Here is a 21408-nt window from a genome sequence, read left to right as displayed (position 1 = left end):
CTGGAGAATGGCCCCAACCCCACAGCAGGAGAGAGGCGTCATTAATACTGTCATGGGAGGTACATCACAGAAAAACACCTCTCTTGGCAACAGATTAGTAGTAGGACACAGGTCAAGAAATGCACAAATGCCCTCCATGTAGGGAGTATAGGAGGGACTGGGACTCCTGCTGACAGCAAAGGTTAGAAGGAGGGGAATGCACTGGCCTTTTCTGTGTGGTCTTTAACTCACGACTTCAATATTTCACTCTTAGCTTCTCACATATGTAAATTCTGTCTCACCAGCTAGACTACATAAGCTTCTTGGAGTGGAGGCCAGACCTTAAGGAGGGCATCCCACTTCTACCTACCACTAGTTTTCCACTTAAAAGGCCCTTGATCAAGCATTTATTGCTCAGGAAATGTTCGCGAAGGGAACCCGCTGTGAGGGAAAGGAAGTGTACGTACTATGAACCATGTACCAGGATTCTTATGATGCACTACTTGATATGATAAAAGCTGTGGATGTAAACATTTCCATTCAAGGAAAAAGGCAGTGATTTAAAAAAAAAAAAAACCTCTGTGTATGAAAAGGAAACAGACTAAAGGGTGAAAGCCCTTTACCAGCCACCCAGCTGTTTTAACATATTTCATCTTTGGAAAGCCTAGTCAAAGGCCTTCTAGATCTCGGTTCCTTCTCTTATGAAATTTGTGGACAGCAAAATCTGCAGGGGTGCATTGTTTTTTAAATGTCATTGGACAGCAAGTGGAAAAGAGACAGAATAGGCATAAGAGCAGCAAATTCTGTGAGACCTAGAAAATAAGGTCCTAAACACATTCTTGTCTTCTCAGCTTTTTTGTTTCTCATAATTGTCAAGTTTCATCATAACTCAAATTCTAACTCAATCCCTTTGAGAACTTTCAGTTCTAGAATAAAGAGACAGAAAACATAATACCCAAGATCATTGCTAAAGTATAACAGTAAGAATCAACAATGGGGGAATATTAACATTTCGAGCTTACTACCATGTTGGGGAGGAAGAATTTTCTCTGCCCTTCCAGGGGCACTAAGAATCAAATTGACATGAGACAGATGAACAGGAGAAAATCAAATTTAGTTACATATGTACAGAAAATCCACAAAGACACAGATGGGATATTCCAAAGATAGTGAAGCACCATGAGGCTTACTTGAGCTCAGGAGAGGGGTGGTGGTGTGAGGACACAAGGGAAGGAAGATCATTTGCAAGAAGGTGAGAGGAGATGTTTTGGAAAACAAAGGTGGCCCTGTGATACACATAACTTTCTTAAATAAAGAGGAATCTGTGTCAGCAGCTTTCTTGCTAGTAGAGACAAGTAGTTGAGGGGGATGTAAAGAGCTTTTCCTGAATCTGCTGGGTTTTGATCACGTTTTTTAAAAAAGATTTTTTTTTAAAAAAAAGATTTTATTTATTTATTCATGAGAGACACGGAGATAGAGGCAGAGACATAAGCAGAGGGAGAAGCAGGCTCCCTGCAGACAGCCTGACGAGGGACTTGATCCCAGGACTCCGGGATCATGACCTGAGTCAAAAGCAGATGCTCAACCACTGAGCCACGCAGGCCTCCCTGGGTTTTAATTACTTTTTTTTTTTTTTTTTGGTTTTAATTACTTTTAACTCAAAACAATGTTCATGCCAAAGTGGCCCATCTTGGGACAGCCTGCCCTTGGCCCCTACAGCCACTTCTGAAACCACTTAGAATTTCTGAGCAGAGCCAGCTTTCAAAACCAAAATAAATCTTGGATTGCTCATCCCACCCCAGTACATGTGGTCTGAACAGGTTAAGAAAACAGTGAAGCATTTGATTATGTCAGTCATTCACATGAGCTTCAGGAGGATAGATCTGTTCCACTTACCAAAGTATGCACAGTGGCAAATGCTAAAGAAATCTGTCTTGAACAATGAATGTTGCATGAACAAATTTTTACTGGGAACTTACTATGTACTAGGCACAGGGAATATATGGATGAACTGGATGGAGACCACCTCTACCAGGGTGCTCTGACAGGTAAGCAGGAGATTAAATACAGCTATAGGTGCCATATTGTGGTAAGCACTGTGGGACGTATAAAAGGGGCATCGATCCAGTGGTTAGGGTCAGAGAAGGCCTTCTGAAAAAAGAGACATTTACAGTGAATCAAGTGAAGGAGAAAGAGGCAGCTGAGGGTCAGAAGCAGGGCTTGGGCACTTGAGAACAAGGGAGACAGCATGGCGTGTTCAAAGGACTGATATGGTTTCAGGGCACTCACATCACAGAGCTCAAGGAACTAAGGAAGCAATAAGAAATCGGGCCAGATTTTATGGGACCCTGTGAAACAGAAGAGCTTGTACTTCCATCCCAAGGCAGGCAGGAGCCTTTCAAAGCTTTTAAGTAAGGCAGTAGCATAATCTAATTCGTCTTTTAATAAGATGCCCCTGGCAACAGTATAGAGAAACAGCAGGGAGTGAGGCTGAAGGCTGGGACACCCATTAAAATGCTGTTACGTTAAATAAGATGTTAACTGAGAATGCCCTTATACTAGAGCTGAAGCCAGCAAAAGCTTAGGCTAGCTGGTCTGAAACAAAAACAAAAACAAAAACAAAAACAAAAACAACAGAACAAATAAACCTATTTGTGGTCGACTGTGGTTCCCAATGAACCTCACTTCTCAGTACTCATGCCTTTGTGCAGTCCCCTCCCCTCGAATGTGGCATGACCCTTTAAACAACAGAATGCAACAGGAGGGACATTGCCAGTTCTGGCCTAGGCCTTAAGAAAGCTCGGCTGCTTTTGCTTTTGCATTTCGGGGTAAGACGGCCACCCTGTAAAAAGCCTAACTGGTCAGAGACTACAATTCTGTGAGAAGCCCAAGATAGCCACATGGAGGAGAAGTGAGGCCTGGGTCAGGAGCCCAGCCCAGCTCCCAGCCAACAGCCAGCATCAAGCTGCCAGCCAGGTGAGTGAGGTCACCTCAGAAGTAGATCCTCCAGCCCCAGTGAACCAGCTGACACCAAGTGAAACAGACAACCTGTCCCTGTTGAGCCCTTCCCAAATTGTAGAATCATGAACAAATAACATATTTGTTACTTTAATTTGCTACATTTTAGGAAAGCTTGTTAAGCAGCAACAGATAACTGAAACAGTGCCCTAAATTCTTAGGTAACCTTACGTTCTAATAACACTCAGCATACCGATGGAATGAAAATGCTGATTATCAGCACAGCACCCAGCACATTCTTACCTGAACAGCGTCACCAGTGAAGACTCCATCTATTATGAAATACGTCCAGAACACAGGCCATTCGCATTCAATGTTTTCAAAGAGCTTGAGCTCAGCAGGATCATAATGCAATCGGTTTGGGTCCTGGAATCAAACAGGAAACCTTCTGAAAGGTGATGTCAGATTACATATATAATACCACCGTACCTCAGTGGGTTTCATTCACTTTCTGATTCAATACAGCTCTGTGGCTGCTAGGATTAGGAGTCGGCTATAATGGGGAGATGCTATTTCTGGTAGTTTTCCGTGGTAAAATCTCAGAGAAGTCAATCAGAAATGTACACAAGACTCCTTGGTGGTTTATTATACTAAGCTTCCTATATCATGAACAAATAAATAGCAATTTGCCTATAACAGTGCTCAGCAGACTATCTGTTTTATTTAAATTACTATATCAGTCACTGTGGCAAAGAAACTCAAGAAGGAGGCCACAGTTCCTCTTTAAAACACCATGTGAGCCACAGAACTGTTTGTCCTTGTCTACAGGCTGGTTTTAAACCACCAGCCTGCTGTCCTCCTGAAGATTATATTATTCTACTGCCTAACTCCAGCCTTGCTGTCTCCAAAATTAAGACTGCCCTTTCCAATATTCTAACATGTAATTTTATAATCAAGAAAGGGAGAACACCACAGTGGTGATTTAAATATGAAGCAGTTACGGAATCATAAGAAACAATATTTAAATACAACCTCTCTTGGGGTTTTATAGCCATCTCGAAGGAAGCGACAGCATCCATAACGTCCCTAAAGATGATAAAGAAAAAAGTGCAATTGATGAAAGAGAAGAATTTGTCTTTTTATTGTGATTCATGTTGGCCCTGCACCCCCTTCCCATGAATCTTTCAGTAACGAAATGTGTACCAAGTACTCTTTGTTATCAATGCAAAAACTTATCTTTAAGCAATAAGCCAAGTAAATTCAGGTTTGATCAGTGCCGAGAAGGGAAAGTCAAAACTTTCCGTTAGAGTACCAGGGCTGGGAGAGTAATTACTAAGAGTTTACAGAATGACTAGCCCTTCCTTCTCATTGGCTGTATCACACAAAGATGCAGAGGGATCCTCACTGCGTGGAGAAGCCACCAAGGCAGATACTTCTACTTGAAGTACTTGATTGGGCTACTTCTACTTGAAAGATTGGAGAGCCTAAAGGACATTGGAGACTCCTCACAAGTAGGCTCTGGATACAAAGAAGTATGGGGGTGGGGACAGAGGCAGGTGGGGATGGGTGGGGCTTCTTCCGGCCCAGGGCTCTTGCTGCTGGCTTTCCTGCTGCAGGCTCCAGGGTTCCTCTCCAGCTTCCTGGGTGTTCATAAAGAAGGGCAGTGGCACTGAGCTCTTGATCTACCTCCCTAGTCCCTGGATCGCAGTGTTGGGTGTCCATTCCCCAGTTTCTTAAGCGCACGGGGGCTCCTTTAACGCTGGCTGCAGAGGCAAGCGTGCCCCTAGCAGCCAGCCCCACAGTGTTCTGGGAGTCATGGGGAGGCCCAGCCTAGAACCCACTCCCCTTTAAACACTTCATTCCCTGCACTGACTCCCTGGCTACTGGGACAACCTAAAACAGCTTTCTTTTTCTCCACTAAACCGTGAGACAGCTTCTTTGGGGATATGGCTGGAGACTCTTCAATTCTTTTGTATCCAAGGGCTAAAAGCATTTTTTACAGAATCTAAGTAGGATCGTCACCATGAAGATTTTTGGCTTTAAGAAACTTATTTATTTTTTTAAAGGAAATTTACATTCTTGATCATTTTATTGAGAAATTCAGTTGCCTGGGCTATTTAATAACATTCTCAGTTTGGCATATTGTGTCACAGTTCCTGCATTTCACCTCAGAGCAGGGGTTTTCCTAAGCTTGATTTAACTTTTGGATTGCCAAGTCCCCGGAAATTGTGTATAAAGTTGGAGGATATTGGGACATGTGCATTTTTTTCTAGTGGGGACTTTATAGCTTTTAAGAGATTCTCAAAGAAGCCTGTGATCTCTAAAAGGTTAAGAAGCTCTGCTTTAGAAGTATAGAAGGGGAACAAATTGGGATTAGAGGTGCTGGCTTGAGTTCAAGCTCTGCTATCAGGAATAAGAACTACGGCACTGGATCACTCTGAGACTATCTTCTCCCCTGTACACTAGGCTGTGGATACTGCACTCTCAATCCACTTAAATAAACCAAGCCACTGACCTCATGGTGAATGAAGGCCTGGGTGAGCTGCTCCACACCATCATGAAAGGGGCACTTAACACAGGGCAAAAGGACACCAGCATGATGAACGCTTACCTGGAGCTTGGAAATAATTTCATTTTTGGTCAAATTCACGAGGTTCACATCTTCCACTGCAAAGGCCGGGAAAGAGATAATGGAAAGAAGTCCAGCGTCAATCTCCTTAGACGTTGATGCTCTTGGCAGCATGGAGAACAGAATAGACTGAATGAAAAACAAAGAGGTGGCTTGAACCTGGGAAGTGTGAATAGTTAGTTGCATGGTATCTAGAGACCATGACCTCAGCCCAAAGGAACATTTGAATGAGTTTGCCGATTTTGAGTTGAGCTTTCTCCTACCACTACAGCCCCTGCTGGGGGACCTCGCCTGGTCAGCCAAAGACTCCCATTCCTTGTGGGAGAGGGGAGGGCTGGGGAGAGCACAGTACTGCCTGGAGCCTATGCTGAGAGCTGCTGGTCTCCCTCCCCTGGGTGCCTTCTGTTGACTTTGCTGTGTCTTTCAGACATGCAAGGGAGGAACTAAGGACTACTATGTCAGCAGGCCGGGGTGTCCTGGATGTGAAGATAAAGACAGAGAAGAATACCTATATGGGGCTAGCGTGGAGAAATGTCTGGTTCCTGTGGAATGTGACTAGGTGATCCAGAACCCGTGTATAGGAGTCAAATCCAAGAGACCACACGAACACTCAGGCAAAATGGTAAATAAGGAGAATCACTGCAGTCCTAGAACTAGGGTTACTCAGTGGCACTATAATATGGCCTCAGTTATAAGGTAGTAGGATTAGGCACTGCAAACTAAAGGAAGGTGAAATGCTAAGTCTGGGAAGGGAAGGGAGCAGACACTGGGATCTGTGCAGACACGGGGTTAGAGCCCTGCAAACACAAGCAGAGTAAATTTCATATAAACATGGTGTACTACGTTAATTGATTTTCAGGTGTTACACCAATTTTGTATTCCTAGAATAAATCCCATTTGGTCATGTTAAAAAATGTTTTTTTCCGTTTTATAAAGAAGGAATTTGGGTACTATGTCTAGTTCACATATGAGGGCTGAGACTCAGACACAGACTTGTGTGACAGAATGAGGATTCTAAGCCAGGCCCAGCTGGCAGCAGAGCTCACATGGTTTCCACTAGGGACTACGCATTAGTAAGATGCAAATCAGCTTGACTCTATTCAACTGTAGCCCAAGAAAGAGCAGATTCTCCATTAGGGACTATTTAATGCGGGGAAAGGAGGTAAAGATGGGGGAGCCCTTCAGCCCTTCAGCCCTTCAGCTTCAGAATAAAGCTTCATTTTCTCAAGCGAACTGACCCCGAAGGCCAGTTCTTTAACTAGCTGATCTCCCTCAGGCTCTCTGCCTGGAAACAGGCACTCCCTCCAGAAGCTCTCTGCTAACAAGTTTACATGGCTCTTACCACCCTCACAACCCTGGCACAGTATGTGGCAGACAGTGGACCCTCACTAAGTAAGAGTTTACTGACTAACCAGCAATGGGTGAGCCACTGTCTGCTTAATGGAGTCCCCTAATCTGCAACAAATCACTCCTTTCTCGGCCCTCTATTTCATGTAGGTTCTACTAATTTGTCATTTGTCCCACGTCATCTCTCCTCCACCATCCATCCTACCCATCCCTTCCCCTCCTCGAGTGAACTACTGCTTGCTAGTATTCAATTTGGTGGCATCATGAAAGAAACTCAAGAGAAAACCACCTATATGCTCAAAAACCAAACAAGATTTTGCCTCCAGGAAAACAAGGTTGCTATGACTTGCCATCATGTTGTACGTTTACATAGCACTTTTCAGCTTATAGAGTGCTCTGACGAACTCTGATCCTTACGACCACTCTGCATGACAGGAGGGGAAGGTGCCAGTATGCCCATTTTACGGATGAGGAAACTGAAGCTCAAAGAAGCCAAGTACCACCAAGCTAGAAAGGTGAGGAGTGTGGGGCACTTGGCTGGCTCAGTCGGTAAAGCATGCAGCTCTTGATCTCAGGGTTGTGAGTTTGAGCCCCATGTTGGATGTAGAGATTACTTAAAATTAAAATCTTAAAAAAAAAAAAAGAAAGAAAGAAAGAAGAAAAGGTGGGGAATGTGACCTGGAGCCCAGGTCTTCTACTCCATCAGTCCTGTTCCCTCCTGTCTGGACCGTGAGAGGCTGGAGCTGTTACCTGACAGTGTTCGACATCATCAGGCAGGACGTGGATCACTGACTTGCGTCCTCCATGGGCTCCGAAGAGGTCCAGCTCATCAATTGCCTCAAGGGCTGCCTGCAAGCACAGGTATGAATCACTTTTTCTCTCTAGTAAAGATACACTCCCATATCCGGTACTCCTTTCTCATTAAGCAATCTAGCATGCATGTTTTCCCAAAGGTTATGAAACACATCTCTAAAATTCAGCTAACATATCCTGTAGACATATCCTATCCTTATTTTCAGTGGAATCACGCTTTTCCTATATATTGCTGCTCTTTGCAGAAACAAGAAAAACAGACAAACATTTCCCCAAATGAGGTTATTATTTGACCATAAAATGAAATATTGATGAGTTCCTAACATTGGGAGAGAGCGCTAAATTCACAGACAGCTTTTCTTTCACCTATTTGTGTCAATTCTAACATTAGCATGTCTGCCACTTCAGAAAGTTATTTCTTTTAATATGAAGTATGTTTTTGGTCAGTTGACCTTAAAGAACATATTTCTTGTTGCTTTGAAAATTCTAGTTCTAGAGTCTTTATTCTCTCCAAGTATATACTTTCATCTTGAGCATGAGGGAGGCATGTTAAATGTCTAGGGTGAGAGCTGTAAACTGGTGGCTGGCAGACAGAATCTGCCCCACAGAACACAGGTGCTCTGAAGAAACACAGGTGGCCTGAAGAAATTTAAAAAATGATTTTAAACGGGAATACCTTTAGAGAAAGTTCCCAGTGTCCCCAGGACCCCTCAGTATTTTTCTATCTGGCCAGTTTCACTTGTTTATTATGTTACTTGCCTGACCTGACTCCATAGACTTTTGAACTTGTAAGCCCTGCCCTACAAAGCAGTCATATTCTTCAGCCTTCTTTATGACCCAGAAAAGAAGACTGGACATCACACATCCAGATGCTTAGACAACAGCAAGAGCTGAGACCTGTGGGTGATAATAATGGATGATGAGGAAGGAGGGCCCTGAATTTCTGGCATAGGCACATTTCAGGGTAGGAAACCCACATTCTTTACCTATCATCTCAGTCAGCTGGGGTATATGTGCCACTCAAATTTCATACTTGCAGTTGACTTTTGAAAAATATGCTAATCAGATTAAACCCAAACCCCTAAAGATGGCAACCAAATCAAAGCAGTAGAAATGCAAAGAAGGAAGAACAAACAGGTCCAGAGTGTCACCTTGGCCATTCCTACAGAGCTCGCATTCAGTTCTGGAATGCCCTGATTAGTCTTGTCTCCTCGTTCCCACATTCCATAATCCTGCAGAAGAAGATGGGAGTGAGCAGAGCAGGGAAGGTGCTATGGAAAAATAATCCCTTTATGTTACCATGGCACAATGAAACATGAGTATCTCTTCTCAAAGGTTGCCGAATTCATGGCTTTACATACTCTGGCTGTGCTCTTGTCCTCAATTTCACTTCACTTGACCTCTGTGCAGAATTTTGCAAGTAAAAACTCAAGTGAAACAAAAATGCATGCAAAAACACTCTCAATTTTCTTATTTCTAAAAGTTATCAATTTGTAAGAAACTCTTGATTTGTAGAGAACAAAATTTTTATCTTCAAATCAAATGAAATGCTGCCCCTTCTACTTAGCAAATCCTTTTGAACTTCTATTATATTCTAAGATAAAGAAACTTAAACAAATGCATTATAACCAGGTGAAGCCAACCAAACCATTTAAAATAATTTAATACCTATTCCTAGTGTCACTTCTTGGAGGAAAATGCTGAGTAAGTAACAGAGGCCAAAATCAAAAGTGAGGCACAGAATAGTGAACTCTCTTGGTCTTTTAAAACCGATTCATGTGAACTGGCTCAGAACACTCCATCCATACAGAGAATGTGATACATGCATACCTAACTTGTATAATTCATATCTTCTCTTAAGAAAGACAAGCACTGGATGCTGTTTTGAAATAATGCTACAGAGCAGCACTGAAAAATTACAAGCCAACAAGAACAGGACCGGTGCCAAAATATCAGTGTTTATTATTTATCTGCAAAGATGAACATTCCAAAATGTACAAATTTAGACTGAGGCCCACCCAAGTGGCTTTAGACTCTCTCCAGCTGAGCCCCAGGACTCCTTTCTTCAGTGCTCTTCACATCTGGGCCTTTCCACATTCCAACCCATTCTTACTCCAACCCTGGAGCCAAGTGACTCATCCTCAAAAACCGCTCTCATCAGCTTGCTCCCTTGTGCAAGAATCTAAAATGACAAAGTGCTTATTCCCCAGTGGCACACATCAGCTCTCTTGGGCCAGCCACACCTCCGGTATCATGCCTCCACCCCCTGCACGCCCACAATCCAACTTTGTTTTCTGTTACTCTACAACAGTCCATTTTCAGGCTAAGTCTACTCCTTCCCTCTGCACCCCACCCCTGCTCCCCAGGGACCCCTCGCACACTCAGAGCCCATTCCTGCCCAGGACTGCTCATGCTATGCCGCACTGTCTGCTCATCCTGCAAAGGTCCAACTAAAGTCCCACCCTTTCCACAAAGACTCCTCTGTTTTTTTTAGACCTCGGTACTCCTGGCATTTTGAGCCAGGTCACTCTTTGCTGTGGGGCTGTCCTGTGCACCGCGGGATGTTCAGCAGAATCCTTTACCATCACGCGCTAGATGCCAGCAGCTCCCTCCCCAGGGTGACAAGCAAAAATGTCTCCAGACGTTGCCAAATGTTCCCTGGGAAGGGAAGACTGCCCTTCGATGAGAATCACCTCTTTAGACCCAAGTAGCCCTTGGACCAAACCTAGTCTGCCACCTATGTTTGTAAATAAGGTCTATCTGGGACATAGCCATGCTCACATGCTCCCGTGTCATGCCTTTCTGCGACAAGGGCAGAGTTGCCTAGAAGCAAAAGGGACTGCAGGGGCTGAAAAACTGAAAATATTTACTGTCTGGCCCTTTACAGAAAATGTTTGCTGACCCTTGCTTTAAGACCATAGTGACTTCTTTCTTTTCTTTTCTTTTCTTTTCTTTTCTTTCTTTCTTTCTTTCTTTCTTTCTTTCTTCTTTCTGATTTTATTTCTTCATGACACACACACACACACACACACACACACACATACAGAGAAAGAGAGAGAGAGAGAGAGGCAGAGACACAGGCAGAGGGAGAAGTAGGCAGGGGCCCGACGTGGGACTCGATCGTGGGACTCCAGGATCACGCCCTGGGCCAAGGGCAGGCGCCAAACCGCTGAGCCACCCAGGGATCCCTCTTTCTTTCTTTTTAAATCAAACTCTCCTCTTTCTTTTCTGCCCTTAATTAACAGTTAGCTTTGCACAGGTTCTCTGTTCTCTAAGAAGTGGATGAGGCTCCACTTTCCATATCAGACAAAAGTCTGCTGGGATTCTAAGATTAGATATTTACACACGTTTACACCTGCCCACACCTGGCCTGGGCACCTATCCGGCTCTGGCCCCTCTGCCTATGGGCCACCTGCAGTGATGCCCATGGCACTGCAGCTCCTACTGACAAGCTGCTGCTGCTGCCCTTCACCCTGATTCAGGCCAGCTGAGGACCTGCTACAGGACAGGTTAGGGTCTCTTTTAAAACGAACAAAGGGGGCAGCCCAGGTGGCTCAGGGGTTTAGCGCCACCTTCAGCTCGGGGTGTGATCCTGGAAACTCGGGATGGAGTCCCACATTGGGCTCCCTGCATGGAGCCTGCTTCTCCCTCTGCCTGTGTCTCTGCCTCTCTCTATCTCTCTCTCTGTGTGTATCTCTCATAAATAAATAAATAAATAAATAAATAAATAAATAAATAAATAAATAAATAAATAAAATCTTAAAAGAAAACGAACAATGGGTAGTGGAAAGGGAGGTGGGTGAGGGGATGGGGTGACTGGGTGACGGGCACTGACGGGCACTTGACAGGATGAGCACTGGGTATTATAGTTTATGTTGGCAAATCAAACTTCAATAAAAAATATACAATCAATCAATAAATAAAATGAGCATAATGGATTCAAGCAGCATGTGGTGCATTCCAAAGACATCAACTCCCCAAGTGGGTCCCAGGACAAACATGCATGCACATTGTGTGCCTAGACGACAATCTTAGAGCTCTAATCTGGCTAACCTGATTGGCCCCGATCAGTCTAGCTGTCCAAGAACTGTATGATTTTTATTCTTCTTACCTGAGACACCTGAAAAACTACCAGGGTTGATACTTACAGCGACTTTATATGCGGCTTCTATGTAAAAAACAAGATTCTGTATGAAGGCCACCTCATCAAGGGTAAAAATGATACGTAAACCTAGTAAAGAGAAACAGATAATGAAGTTAGAGTTCTGTTGTGAAGAGAAATGTGTGTGCTGCCAATCACAAATTACAAATATCACAGTAGGAAAGAAATTCTTGTACCCCCTTTTTCATTTTTCTTCCCCCGCCCCCATTTTCATTTTTCTTACTAGGGCATCAAAAATGAAGTCTGAAGTAAATTGAAACAGATAATGTCTAATCTCAGAAAGAGAAAGGAAGGAAGGAAGGAGGGTGTGTCTATGGGTAGAAAAGACTGAAAGAGGTGTGGGGCCTTTTAAAGTATGAATTTTGGGGCAGCCTGGGTGGCTCAGCAGTTTAGCACTGCCTTAGGCCCAGGGCGTGATTCTGGAGACCCAGGATCGAGTCCCACATCGGGCTCCCTGCATGGAGCCTGCTTCTCCCTCTGCCTGTGTCTCTGCCTCTGTCTGTCTGTCTGTCTCTCTATCATGAATAAATAAATAAAATCTTTAAAAAAAATAAAATAAAGTGTGAATTTTTGAAGCTGGTAGGAATATGGTAAGATACGAACTCTTACATCAATGGGGGTAGTTTTTTTTTTAAGATTTTATTTATTTATTTGAGAGAGAGAGAGAGAGAGAGAAGCAGGCTCCATGCTGGGAGCCCAACGTGGGACTCGATCCCAGGTCTCCAGGATCATGCCCTGGGCTGAAGGCGGCGCTAAACCGCTGAGCCACCTGGGCTGCCCCAATGGGGGTAGTTTAACTAGCAAACTGTTCTGAAAACAATTTGGTAATATATATAAGTAGCCTCTGAAGGATATCTAACAGAAGGAAGCAAGGAGAGATGGGGTCAAAATTGGTATTATAGGGCAGTGCCTGGGTGGCTCAGTCAGTTAAGCGGCAGTCTCGATTTTGGCTCGGGTCATAGTCTCGGGGTCCTGGGATTGAGCCCCGTCTCAGGCTCTGCACTCAGCAGGAAGTCTGCTTGAGGATTCTCTCTACCTCTCCCTCTGCCATCCCTGCCACACTCTCTCTCAAATAAATAAATCTTAAAAAAAAATTTGGTATTGCAACATTAGTTTACTAGGGGAAAAAAGAATAAGGTAATAGTTTATGGTATATCCATTGATAAAGTCACTGAAATTATGTTTATGAAGAGCTTGTAAGATCATGGGGTAAACTCTTAGGCTATAATGCTAAATAATAAAGACTACTATTATGCAAACAAGATGACAAATAGAAAAAAAATAATTTAGAGGAGAGACATTCAAATGCAAATTGGCAGGGAGATTTTTTTTCTTTGTATTTTGTTATATCTTCCAGGCTATTTACAGTGGGCTCATATTAATTTTCATAACCAAAAAGTATTTTTATAAATGCTTGGTTTATTCATAAAACTGTAACAGTATTATTTTCGGATTTCTGCTGCCTTTAGAGTTTCACCTTTTCAGTCTGAAATACATGGGAAGCCTCTAACTCAGAAGGCCAGGTTACTGAACTGGGGATAAGAAGTCTGAGACAGAGCAGCTAAGTGACCTAACCCCTGGGGGCCATCGCAGTCGACTGCATCATGTGAGACACCATTTGGTTAGCAGAGATATACAGCAGTCTGGAGCTCAGGAGGCCCAGTGTCCAAGCTGCCATGGAAGCCGACAGCTTGGGCTGCGGAATGGTGCTCACAGTCGGGGAGTACTCCCAGCATGGAGGCTATGGACCTACTGACAACTCTGGGCAGACTGCCAACTTCTAGAAATTACATTGTATATAATTCGGGTAAATGAAAGTGTGTCTAGAAGGGGGTATGAGAGGAAAGGGGGAAGTGGCAGGGCCAGCTTTGGGGTCAACAGAGAAAGGCTGACAGAGCTGGCTCAACGGACCTTTGTCCTCTAGGTCCTCAAAAGGTTCGCTGTCGGCAAGTCACAGAATCAACGTACACAATATTATAAAAATGCATGCTTTTGCTTTACAGAAATAACTTATTTTGAATTTGGATCAATGCCTGCCCCTCCCCATCCCCTCCTGGATCGACACTCCTTGTACAAGGGGCCCCAAGGGCCCTGGCTCACCAGAGGCAGTCATCTGGGCCAGGAACAGGAGGAAGAGGGAGGTGGCATCCACCTGGAGGTGGCCCCACTGGTCGTCACCTACCACGGTGCTGCAGGTGGCAGTGTTGTACTTGGCGTGCAAGCTGTCTCTGGTACTCTGAGTATGCTTGAACTTCTCTACTTTATCCACCTGAGGGAGAGAGCAAGCCGGCTCCACAGTTATGGGGTTCAGGGCTGGCAGAAGCCACACCCAGGGTCCATCGCTTGGGTCTGGACCTCTCATCTGCTACCTCTGGGAGGCAGAGCGATGGAAGGCAGTACGTGTTCACCATGAGCACCACACACAGGGGCCGTGTGGGGGACTCTTCCTGCCCACACCAGGGATGTCCCAGCCCAGCAGGATTTCAACAAGCTCTGCAGGGCGAGGGGTCAGGCCAAAGGGTTTCCTTGTCTGCATATACCCCGCATGAGCTGTGACACATGGAAGGTACTCAGTGAAAGAAAGGGGAAGAAAGAGGGCCTGTTTCAACTTCTGCTTCTCATTTCCTTATGTCAAAAGGAAAAGAGCAACTAGGTCTTTAAAGGCTAACCAGGAACATGCAGATGAAGAGTAGGGACAGTATCATTCATCGTGGAATCTGTGCAGATCCTAGTATGATATTCTGTACACAGTACGAGCTCAGTGTATTACTTTATTTACTCCTCACTGAAAATACCAGTAAATAATAATGCTGACTTGTAAAAACTTAAGCATTTTCAACTCAAATGAAAAGAAACCCTTTTATACACTCAACAGAAGAAACAATACTATATGGCTGTCTGGGAGTGGCTTTTAAGAACAAGGATTTCTTCCCCACTTAAAAAAAAGTGCATGCTCTCCTTTTACACAAGTAACTCTTTAAAGGAGATTCTGAGAAACAGAGTCCTTTGAGTCTGCAATTCTATAGTATAAGATTATTGAAGATGATTTTAAAGGACAAAGCAAGCAAAGTATTTTCAACTTCTCTTCCACTTAAGAAAAGCTCAAAACGTTTTAGGAATGTTCATTGTCACCACAAAAGTGACAGAATGCCCACTCAGATGACCTGAAAATACACTTGTTATTTTCCACCTACCTGTCTCATCATGCACTGGAGAAGACCCCGCATCAGTTTCACCACGTTCTGTGGAAATAAAGTGGGATTGGTGACAAAGCCAGCTTCCCTGCTCCAGGAAAACAACCTCCTCACCACATGGTCCATAAGCCAGGGCTGTCTGGCGTCTTCTCTGAGAAGGCACACCCTGAGCATACACAAGTATTCTGAATGTTTAGATTATCTCCGCTCCATTGCGAAGAAAGAAAATCTTGATGCAGTGACTTCTCTCGAATAAAGGGGTTGCACTAGATGGCACCTCCAGTTCTGAAACCCAGGGACTCCTCACTGGTATTTTAACAAGACAATTTTGTAAGCCTAGTACCCTGATGCTTAATTCTGATATCACAATTCTTATTTTTGTTATGCCAAAGATGAATTAAGCCCACCATGCCTGCCCCAAAGTAATGATGCTTTGCCAAAAAGGCCATCTGTGACACCATCACTGGACTATTGAGTAAAGTTCTTACAAAATGCAAGTAGCTGCCAGGGTTTCTTAATATGTATTGCCATCAACTATTATCATTATAATTATGAACAATAACAGTACTGTGAAAATCAGACTGTCTCTCCAGGCGCTGTACAAAACACTTGACCTGGATTCTGTCTAATTCCTGAAACAACCTTATGAGGCAGATGTGATTGTTACCCTGCTTTATAGATGAGGAACCTGAGGCTGAGAGATGATGCAATGTTGCTGAAGTCTCCCAGTGGGCAGGGGATAGAGAACAGAGCCCACACTGTCAATACATTATGTTGCCTCCCACTTCTTCCACAATTCAGACCTATCAAAAGACTGGTCTTAAGCTGTCCTATTGAAAACATGATAAAAAAATATAAAAATAAAAAAATAAAAACTAATTCACAAGTAGCTGCAGAATGGAATTATTTTGTAGGTTGAAGTAACCCAGTTGAAAGAAGTTCCCACCCAGGACCATGAGCATCTCCTCTCTTGTAGAATGTGCACGGTCTGCAGGGGAGCAATGTAGTGAAAGGCCACGAAAGTTCATTACCAGAGAGAAGTCTGGAATGAATCATCCTCCAGATCCTTCTGCCTCTAAAATCCTAGGATTCTAGAATACCATCTCACTTTATGTCATAGACTCTTTGGAGGCAGAAAACGTTACCTCCTAATAAGGTATAACAAACATCGTTATAATTAACATATCCTATAGTGGATAGCACAAATATTTGTCAACCGACTTCCCCTTGAATAAAGTTATTTCCAATATGCAGAAGCACGGTGGTTCCCAACTGGAGGTGACATTCTCATACCCCAGAGGTGGAGGAACATCTGGAAATGTGGGGCTGGAGGCATTCTTATTGTCACTATGATGATATGATGAAGGTGGGTACTACCAGCATTTAGTGAATAGAGACCAAGAAGCCTAAGTGTCCTGCAATGCACAGGACAGTCTCACACAATGAATAACACTACTTCCTATGCCCCAAATGAAACAGCAGCCCTGTTAAGGATCATTGGAAGATCCCATGTTATCCTCCATAATCAAGGGAAATGTCTCTCTTTAGTTATTAACAACACTCAACACAACAACGTGGCCTGTTTGTGCCTCACTACTGTCATTCATAGCACAACAAATCTAGTCAACTCTAGCCTACATCAGAAAACGCTTAGAGAGGAGAGGTACAGGGTGTGTGCATGCGAGGGCATGTGTAGACAGGCAAGCTTTACTTTGATTTTGTCTCAAAGGAGGATGGGGAGTTTGGTGAACACCCAAACTAAATTACTATACTGCTAAAGAATGATTCACTTATGTAATAATCATCCAACTTCTTGGAAGAGCATTCAGTGCTTGCTGCAAACGTATTTTAAAACTACCTCTTGCCTTACCTCCAAGACTTGGTGATTTCATCACCTTACACTCAGCATATCTAGTCAAATCCAAACCGTCCTTCCCTTGCTCCCACAGACAGGCTTCCTCTGTTAGTTTCCCTATCGCCGTTAAGGCTGCCTGCCACGCCTGCCCACTTTGGTTGCTGTAACAAGCACTGATTGGGCAATAAGAACTCTCCCTGAACCTGATAATCTGCTGGCTGTGAGGGCCAACGAGGAACACGTGAATCAAAGATAAATCCCAAAGGCTCTCATGCTAAGAGAAGTACACTGCTATATGTCAATGCTTCCTACTTCAAAGCTATCACTCAAAATGCTCTGAAAATACCTCCTATGCTCAAGGGCAGATTATTTTCTTACATATTCAATGATAGCAAATCTTTGCTTTGGTGAACATGTTGATTTCTGATTTTGGAAATCAGTAAAAGGACTTCATTGTGCTGTACAGGAACATAGGCATGAATATTGGACAACACCAATGTGGTTCAAAATTAAAGGGTGACTATAAATTAATAAGACTGCTTTGGAATGGTTCAAACTAGAAAGGAATTTCTAAGGGAAATTCCAAAAATGTTTTAAGCAGTAGCAATACTGTTTGGTTAAATACCCTTTCAACATGACTACTCCAGACTACTACACTTCGGAATGTATATTTCTGGTGTGCTGACTCCTTAAAAACAATCATATTAGTTTATAATGACATTTTGTATATAAGTATATATAAAATTGACAGAGCATGTGTGAAAGAAATGTAGCTAGTTACAAATTTGGATGCTCTCTTTTCCCTTTCAGAATAGTGATTTTTGTTTTTTTAAGGAGGGAAACAAATCTCAAAACGACCAAGGAGAGGTTGAGAACACCTAAGGGCCTCCCTAAAATATTTTATAGCAGAAATGGAGGTGATGCCTACACCCAACTCTTCTGCACAGCTACTTCCTTGTAGGCTTTTCAGTTCAAGGAAAAGGTGCTGAGCAGCCAAGACATAGCTGCCAGTCAGCATTACCTGCTCCAGCTCGTAGGCTTTGGCCTTGTCTTCATCACGGTCGGCGTTCTTGCGGTAGGCCATGCCCAGGCCCCACACAGCCAGAATGCTATAGATGTTATCCCGTACCCAAGCATCCTTCTGCTCATGACTGGCCGACAGCAGCCCTGTGACAGGATTCTATTAGAGAAGAGACATAAAATGACTCAGCACCACCCTCACCCAGCTCTTGGCAAATGAATGCTCACCCTAAGAGGGCCCAATGAGGGCTGAGGTAAGGAGTAGACACACAAGTTCTACTCCTTGCTCTGCCACCAACCGCATGACCACGGGTGAGAAGGGACATCACTTTTCTGGGCTTTGATTTCCTCATCTGTATAACATAAATATTAGTTAGACTAGAAAGTCTCTAAGGAACCTTCTGACTCTGATGTTTTATTCTTTTGCTTTCAAACCAGATCGTGCTATGACAAACAGAAGAAACAACAAAGTCTACACAACTCTTAAAAATTTTTTAAGGCTTTATTTATTTTTTCATGAGAGACACAGAGAGAGGCAGAGACATAGGCAGAGGGAGAAGCAGGCTCCCTGCAGGGAGCTCAATGTGGGACTCGATCCCAGAACTCCGGGATCACGCGACCTGGACCAAAGGCAGAGATGTTCAACCACTGAGCCACTCGGTATCCCACAACTCTTATAAATCTGTGTACTGAAAGCTTTAGGTCTTCTTCTGCTTTCATGTTTCCATACCAGTTGGTGAAGTGCTGAACCTGGGAGGGAGACCTGGATATAGGGTCCCACTCCACCAGCCAGCTCTATGTGCCAGGGGAAGTCGCCTACCCTAACTGGGCCTCCACTGCCTTGTCTGTGAACCCAGATGCTTCATGAGCCCAAAAAGGAGGCACTACGCAAGAGGACATCAGGGGGTCCTATGTAGCTATGATATTTAAAAGGGCAGCTGAGTCACTAAAAAGCCAGATCTTCACAAACAAAAAATATATACAATATTCCTAACAGCATTATTCATAATGACCCAAAAGTGGAAACAACCCAAATGCTCATCAATTGATGAATGAACAAAATGTGGTCTATACAAACCATGAAATATTACTCAGCAATAAAAAGGAAAGAAATACTAATACTATATGCTATAGCATTCATGAACCTTGCAAACACGATGCTAAGTAAAAAAAAAAAAAAAAAGCTGGTCACAGAGGACTTCATATTGCATGATTCCATTTCTTTATAATGTCCAGAATAGGCAAATCTGTAGAGATAGAAGGTAGATTAGTGGTTGTCTAGAGCTGGGTTCAGGGGAAGATGGGAGGAAGTGGGGAACGAGTGATTGTTAACAGGTTTCTTCCTTTCTAGGGGTGATCCAATTGTTCCAATGGACCATGGTGATGATGCACAACTCTGTGAATATACTAAAAATCATTACATTATTTACTTTAAATAGATGAATTATATGATAAGTAAATTATATCTCAAAGAAGCTATATTTTTTCAAAAGCCGGTGCCAATGAACTCTGTGCCTAGAAATAAAATAGGTAGGGTAAAAAAAGAGTCACATAAAGATAAAGCCTTGTTGACTTTTCCTGAAAATATGCAAAGAAATATGTATCTAATAAAATACATCTAATTAAATATAGAAACTTCCCAGCTTAAAGTTATTCAAAGGGGTATTAAATTATTTACAAGAAAGCTCATGAAAAAAGTGGGGATACTTTTTTTTTTTTTAATCAGATTTTATTTATTTGAGAGAGAGAGAGATCATGAGCAGGGGCAGAGGGAGAGGGAGAAGCAGACTCCCTACCGAGCAGGGAGCCTGAAGTGGGACTCGATCCCAGGACCCTGGGATCATGACCTGACCACAGGCAGATACCTAACTGACTGATCCATCCAGTTGTATACTTTCAAAGTGACCCTACCATGGATATTAGGCCAAAATACTTTGGCATAGTTTCAAATGGTCCCACATAAGGAATTAAATATTTGGCTTTCTCCTTCAACTAACCTATGCCCTCTCCAAAAACATCTAAAACTCAACTGATACTGCCCTCAGGGGCAACAGTATTTTGTATTTTGACACTGTTCCATAGCTAACAATTACAAATCAATCATTTTAAAGTCTGGAACTGAAGTCTAGAAACGGCTGAGTGAAGGTACGAGTCTTATTCCAACACTGGACGATTAGAATTTTTAAGAATATCAGTATGCACCAACAACATATAACATGAGCAACTCAAACTATTCTGAGGCCAGGTGGCTAATCCCAGGACAGCAAACCATCAGGAGATCCAGGGAAAGAAATCAGCTCCTTTCTGGTGTACCCATCAACCATGAGCCCACTGAGAAAAACAGCCTTCCAATGACACAGCAGTGACAACTTACACATAGTGCCAAGTGTGGTTTGGATTATGAAATCTCACTGTCCTGTTAACTGCAAGTTAACTTCTTTGACTGTTGAAGCAGATCAGTTTATCCCCACACAGAGCTAGAATGTCTGAACTCCTTGTTCCACTACAGAGACACAGTCTGGGTATTTTGGAGATCCCCACATTCAAATGTGCATACTCAAACCATGTTAACTTGGGGTGCTACTGCACTCAGTGAAAGGAATACTTACTGTTATGGACTGAATGTCTGTGTCTCCTCATATGCATTCATTCATTCTTTTTAAGTAAGCTCCATGCTGGGCTTGAATGAATGCAAGGCTTGAACTCAGGACCCTGATATCAAGACGTGAGCTGAGATCAAGAGTCAGACACTTAACCAACTGGGCTACCTGGGCACCCCATCTCTCCCATAGTCATATGTTGAAATCTAATTCAATGTGATGCTATTTGAAGGTGGGGCCTTTGGGAGGCAATTAGGTCATGAGGGTAGAGCCCTCATGAAGGGGGCCTAGTGTCCTTTTAAGAGGAGGCCAGAATGTTAGCTTGCACTCTGTCATGTGAGGTTGCAACAAGAAGCTGGCTGTCTACAAGCTGGAAGAGGGCACTCACCAGGACCTGATCATGCTGGCAGCCTGATTTCGCACTTCCCAGCCTCCAGAACTGTAAGAAATAAATTTCTGTTGTTTAGGAACCCAGTCTGTGGTATTTGTTATGGCAGCCCTAGCTAAGATGTGCTTCTCTCTTTAAGTCTATAAAAAATAATGTGTTGTGTTGTAAGATGTGGGAGGTTCTATTTTGATGTAATTCATAATAACTGAAATGAGTACAGACTGGGAGACACTCTGCTGTGATGGCCGTTCTGCTGTCCCTTCCCCTAAGGCTGAGCCAGTGGGTTTGCCTTTGTGTGACTCCCCTACTTGGAGGCGGCTTATGCTGTACCCCCCACATTCTCACTCACCGGCTTCTGTGGCCCACCCATCAGTCCATCTCTATAGATCTCTGGGGTCTTTTACTTGCACTAGCTATCTAAATGAAGGGGGAACAAAAGGCCTTTGTAGCTGAAGCTGATGCG

The 21408-nt window shown here is 43.4% G+C and overlaps 1 protein-coding gene across 6 annotated transcripts in view; it reads right to left on the bottom strand.

Annotated features, from left to right (window-relative positions):
• PHKA2 (phosphorylase kinase regulatory subunit alpha 2) overlaps positions 1–21408 on the bottom strand; it is an 86603-nt gene that overhangs the window by 41974 nt on the left and 23221 nt on the right. For all 6 annotated transcript variants that reach the window (XM_077889567.1, XM_077889570.1, XM_077889571.1 and 3 more), the window contains 9 exons: positions 17959–18117; positions 15083–15130; positions 13989–14157; positions 11875–11957; positions 8878–8958; positions 7664–7762; positions 5549–5695; positions 3970–4023; positions 3241–3363 (listed from right to left, as the gene is read on the bottom strand). In XM_077889567.1, coding sequence (XP_077745693.1) covers positions 3241–3363; positions 3970–4023; positions 5549–5695; positions 7664–7762; positions 8878–8958; positions 11875–11957; positions 13989–14157; positions 15083–15130; positions 17959–18117 — 963 coding nt within the window. The remainder of the gene's footprint in view (positions 1–3240; positions 3364–3969; positions 4024–5548; positions 5696–7663; positions 7763–8877; positions 8959–11874; positions 11958–13988; positions 14158–15082; positions 15131–17958; positions 18118–21408) is intronic.

The sequence above is a fragment of the Canis aureus genome, chromosome X (assembly GCF_053574225.1).
Source record: "Canis aureus isolate CA01 chromosome X, VMU_Caureus_v.1.0, whole genome shotgun sequence".
Taxonomy (NCBI): Eukaryota; Metazoa; Chordata; class Mammalia; order Carnivora; family Canidae; genus Canis; species Canis aureus.
Note: the sequence above shows the minus strand (reverse complement) of the source record. Positions and strands in the feature narration are given on the sequence as shown.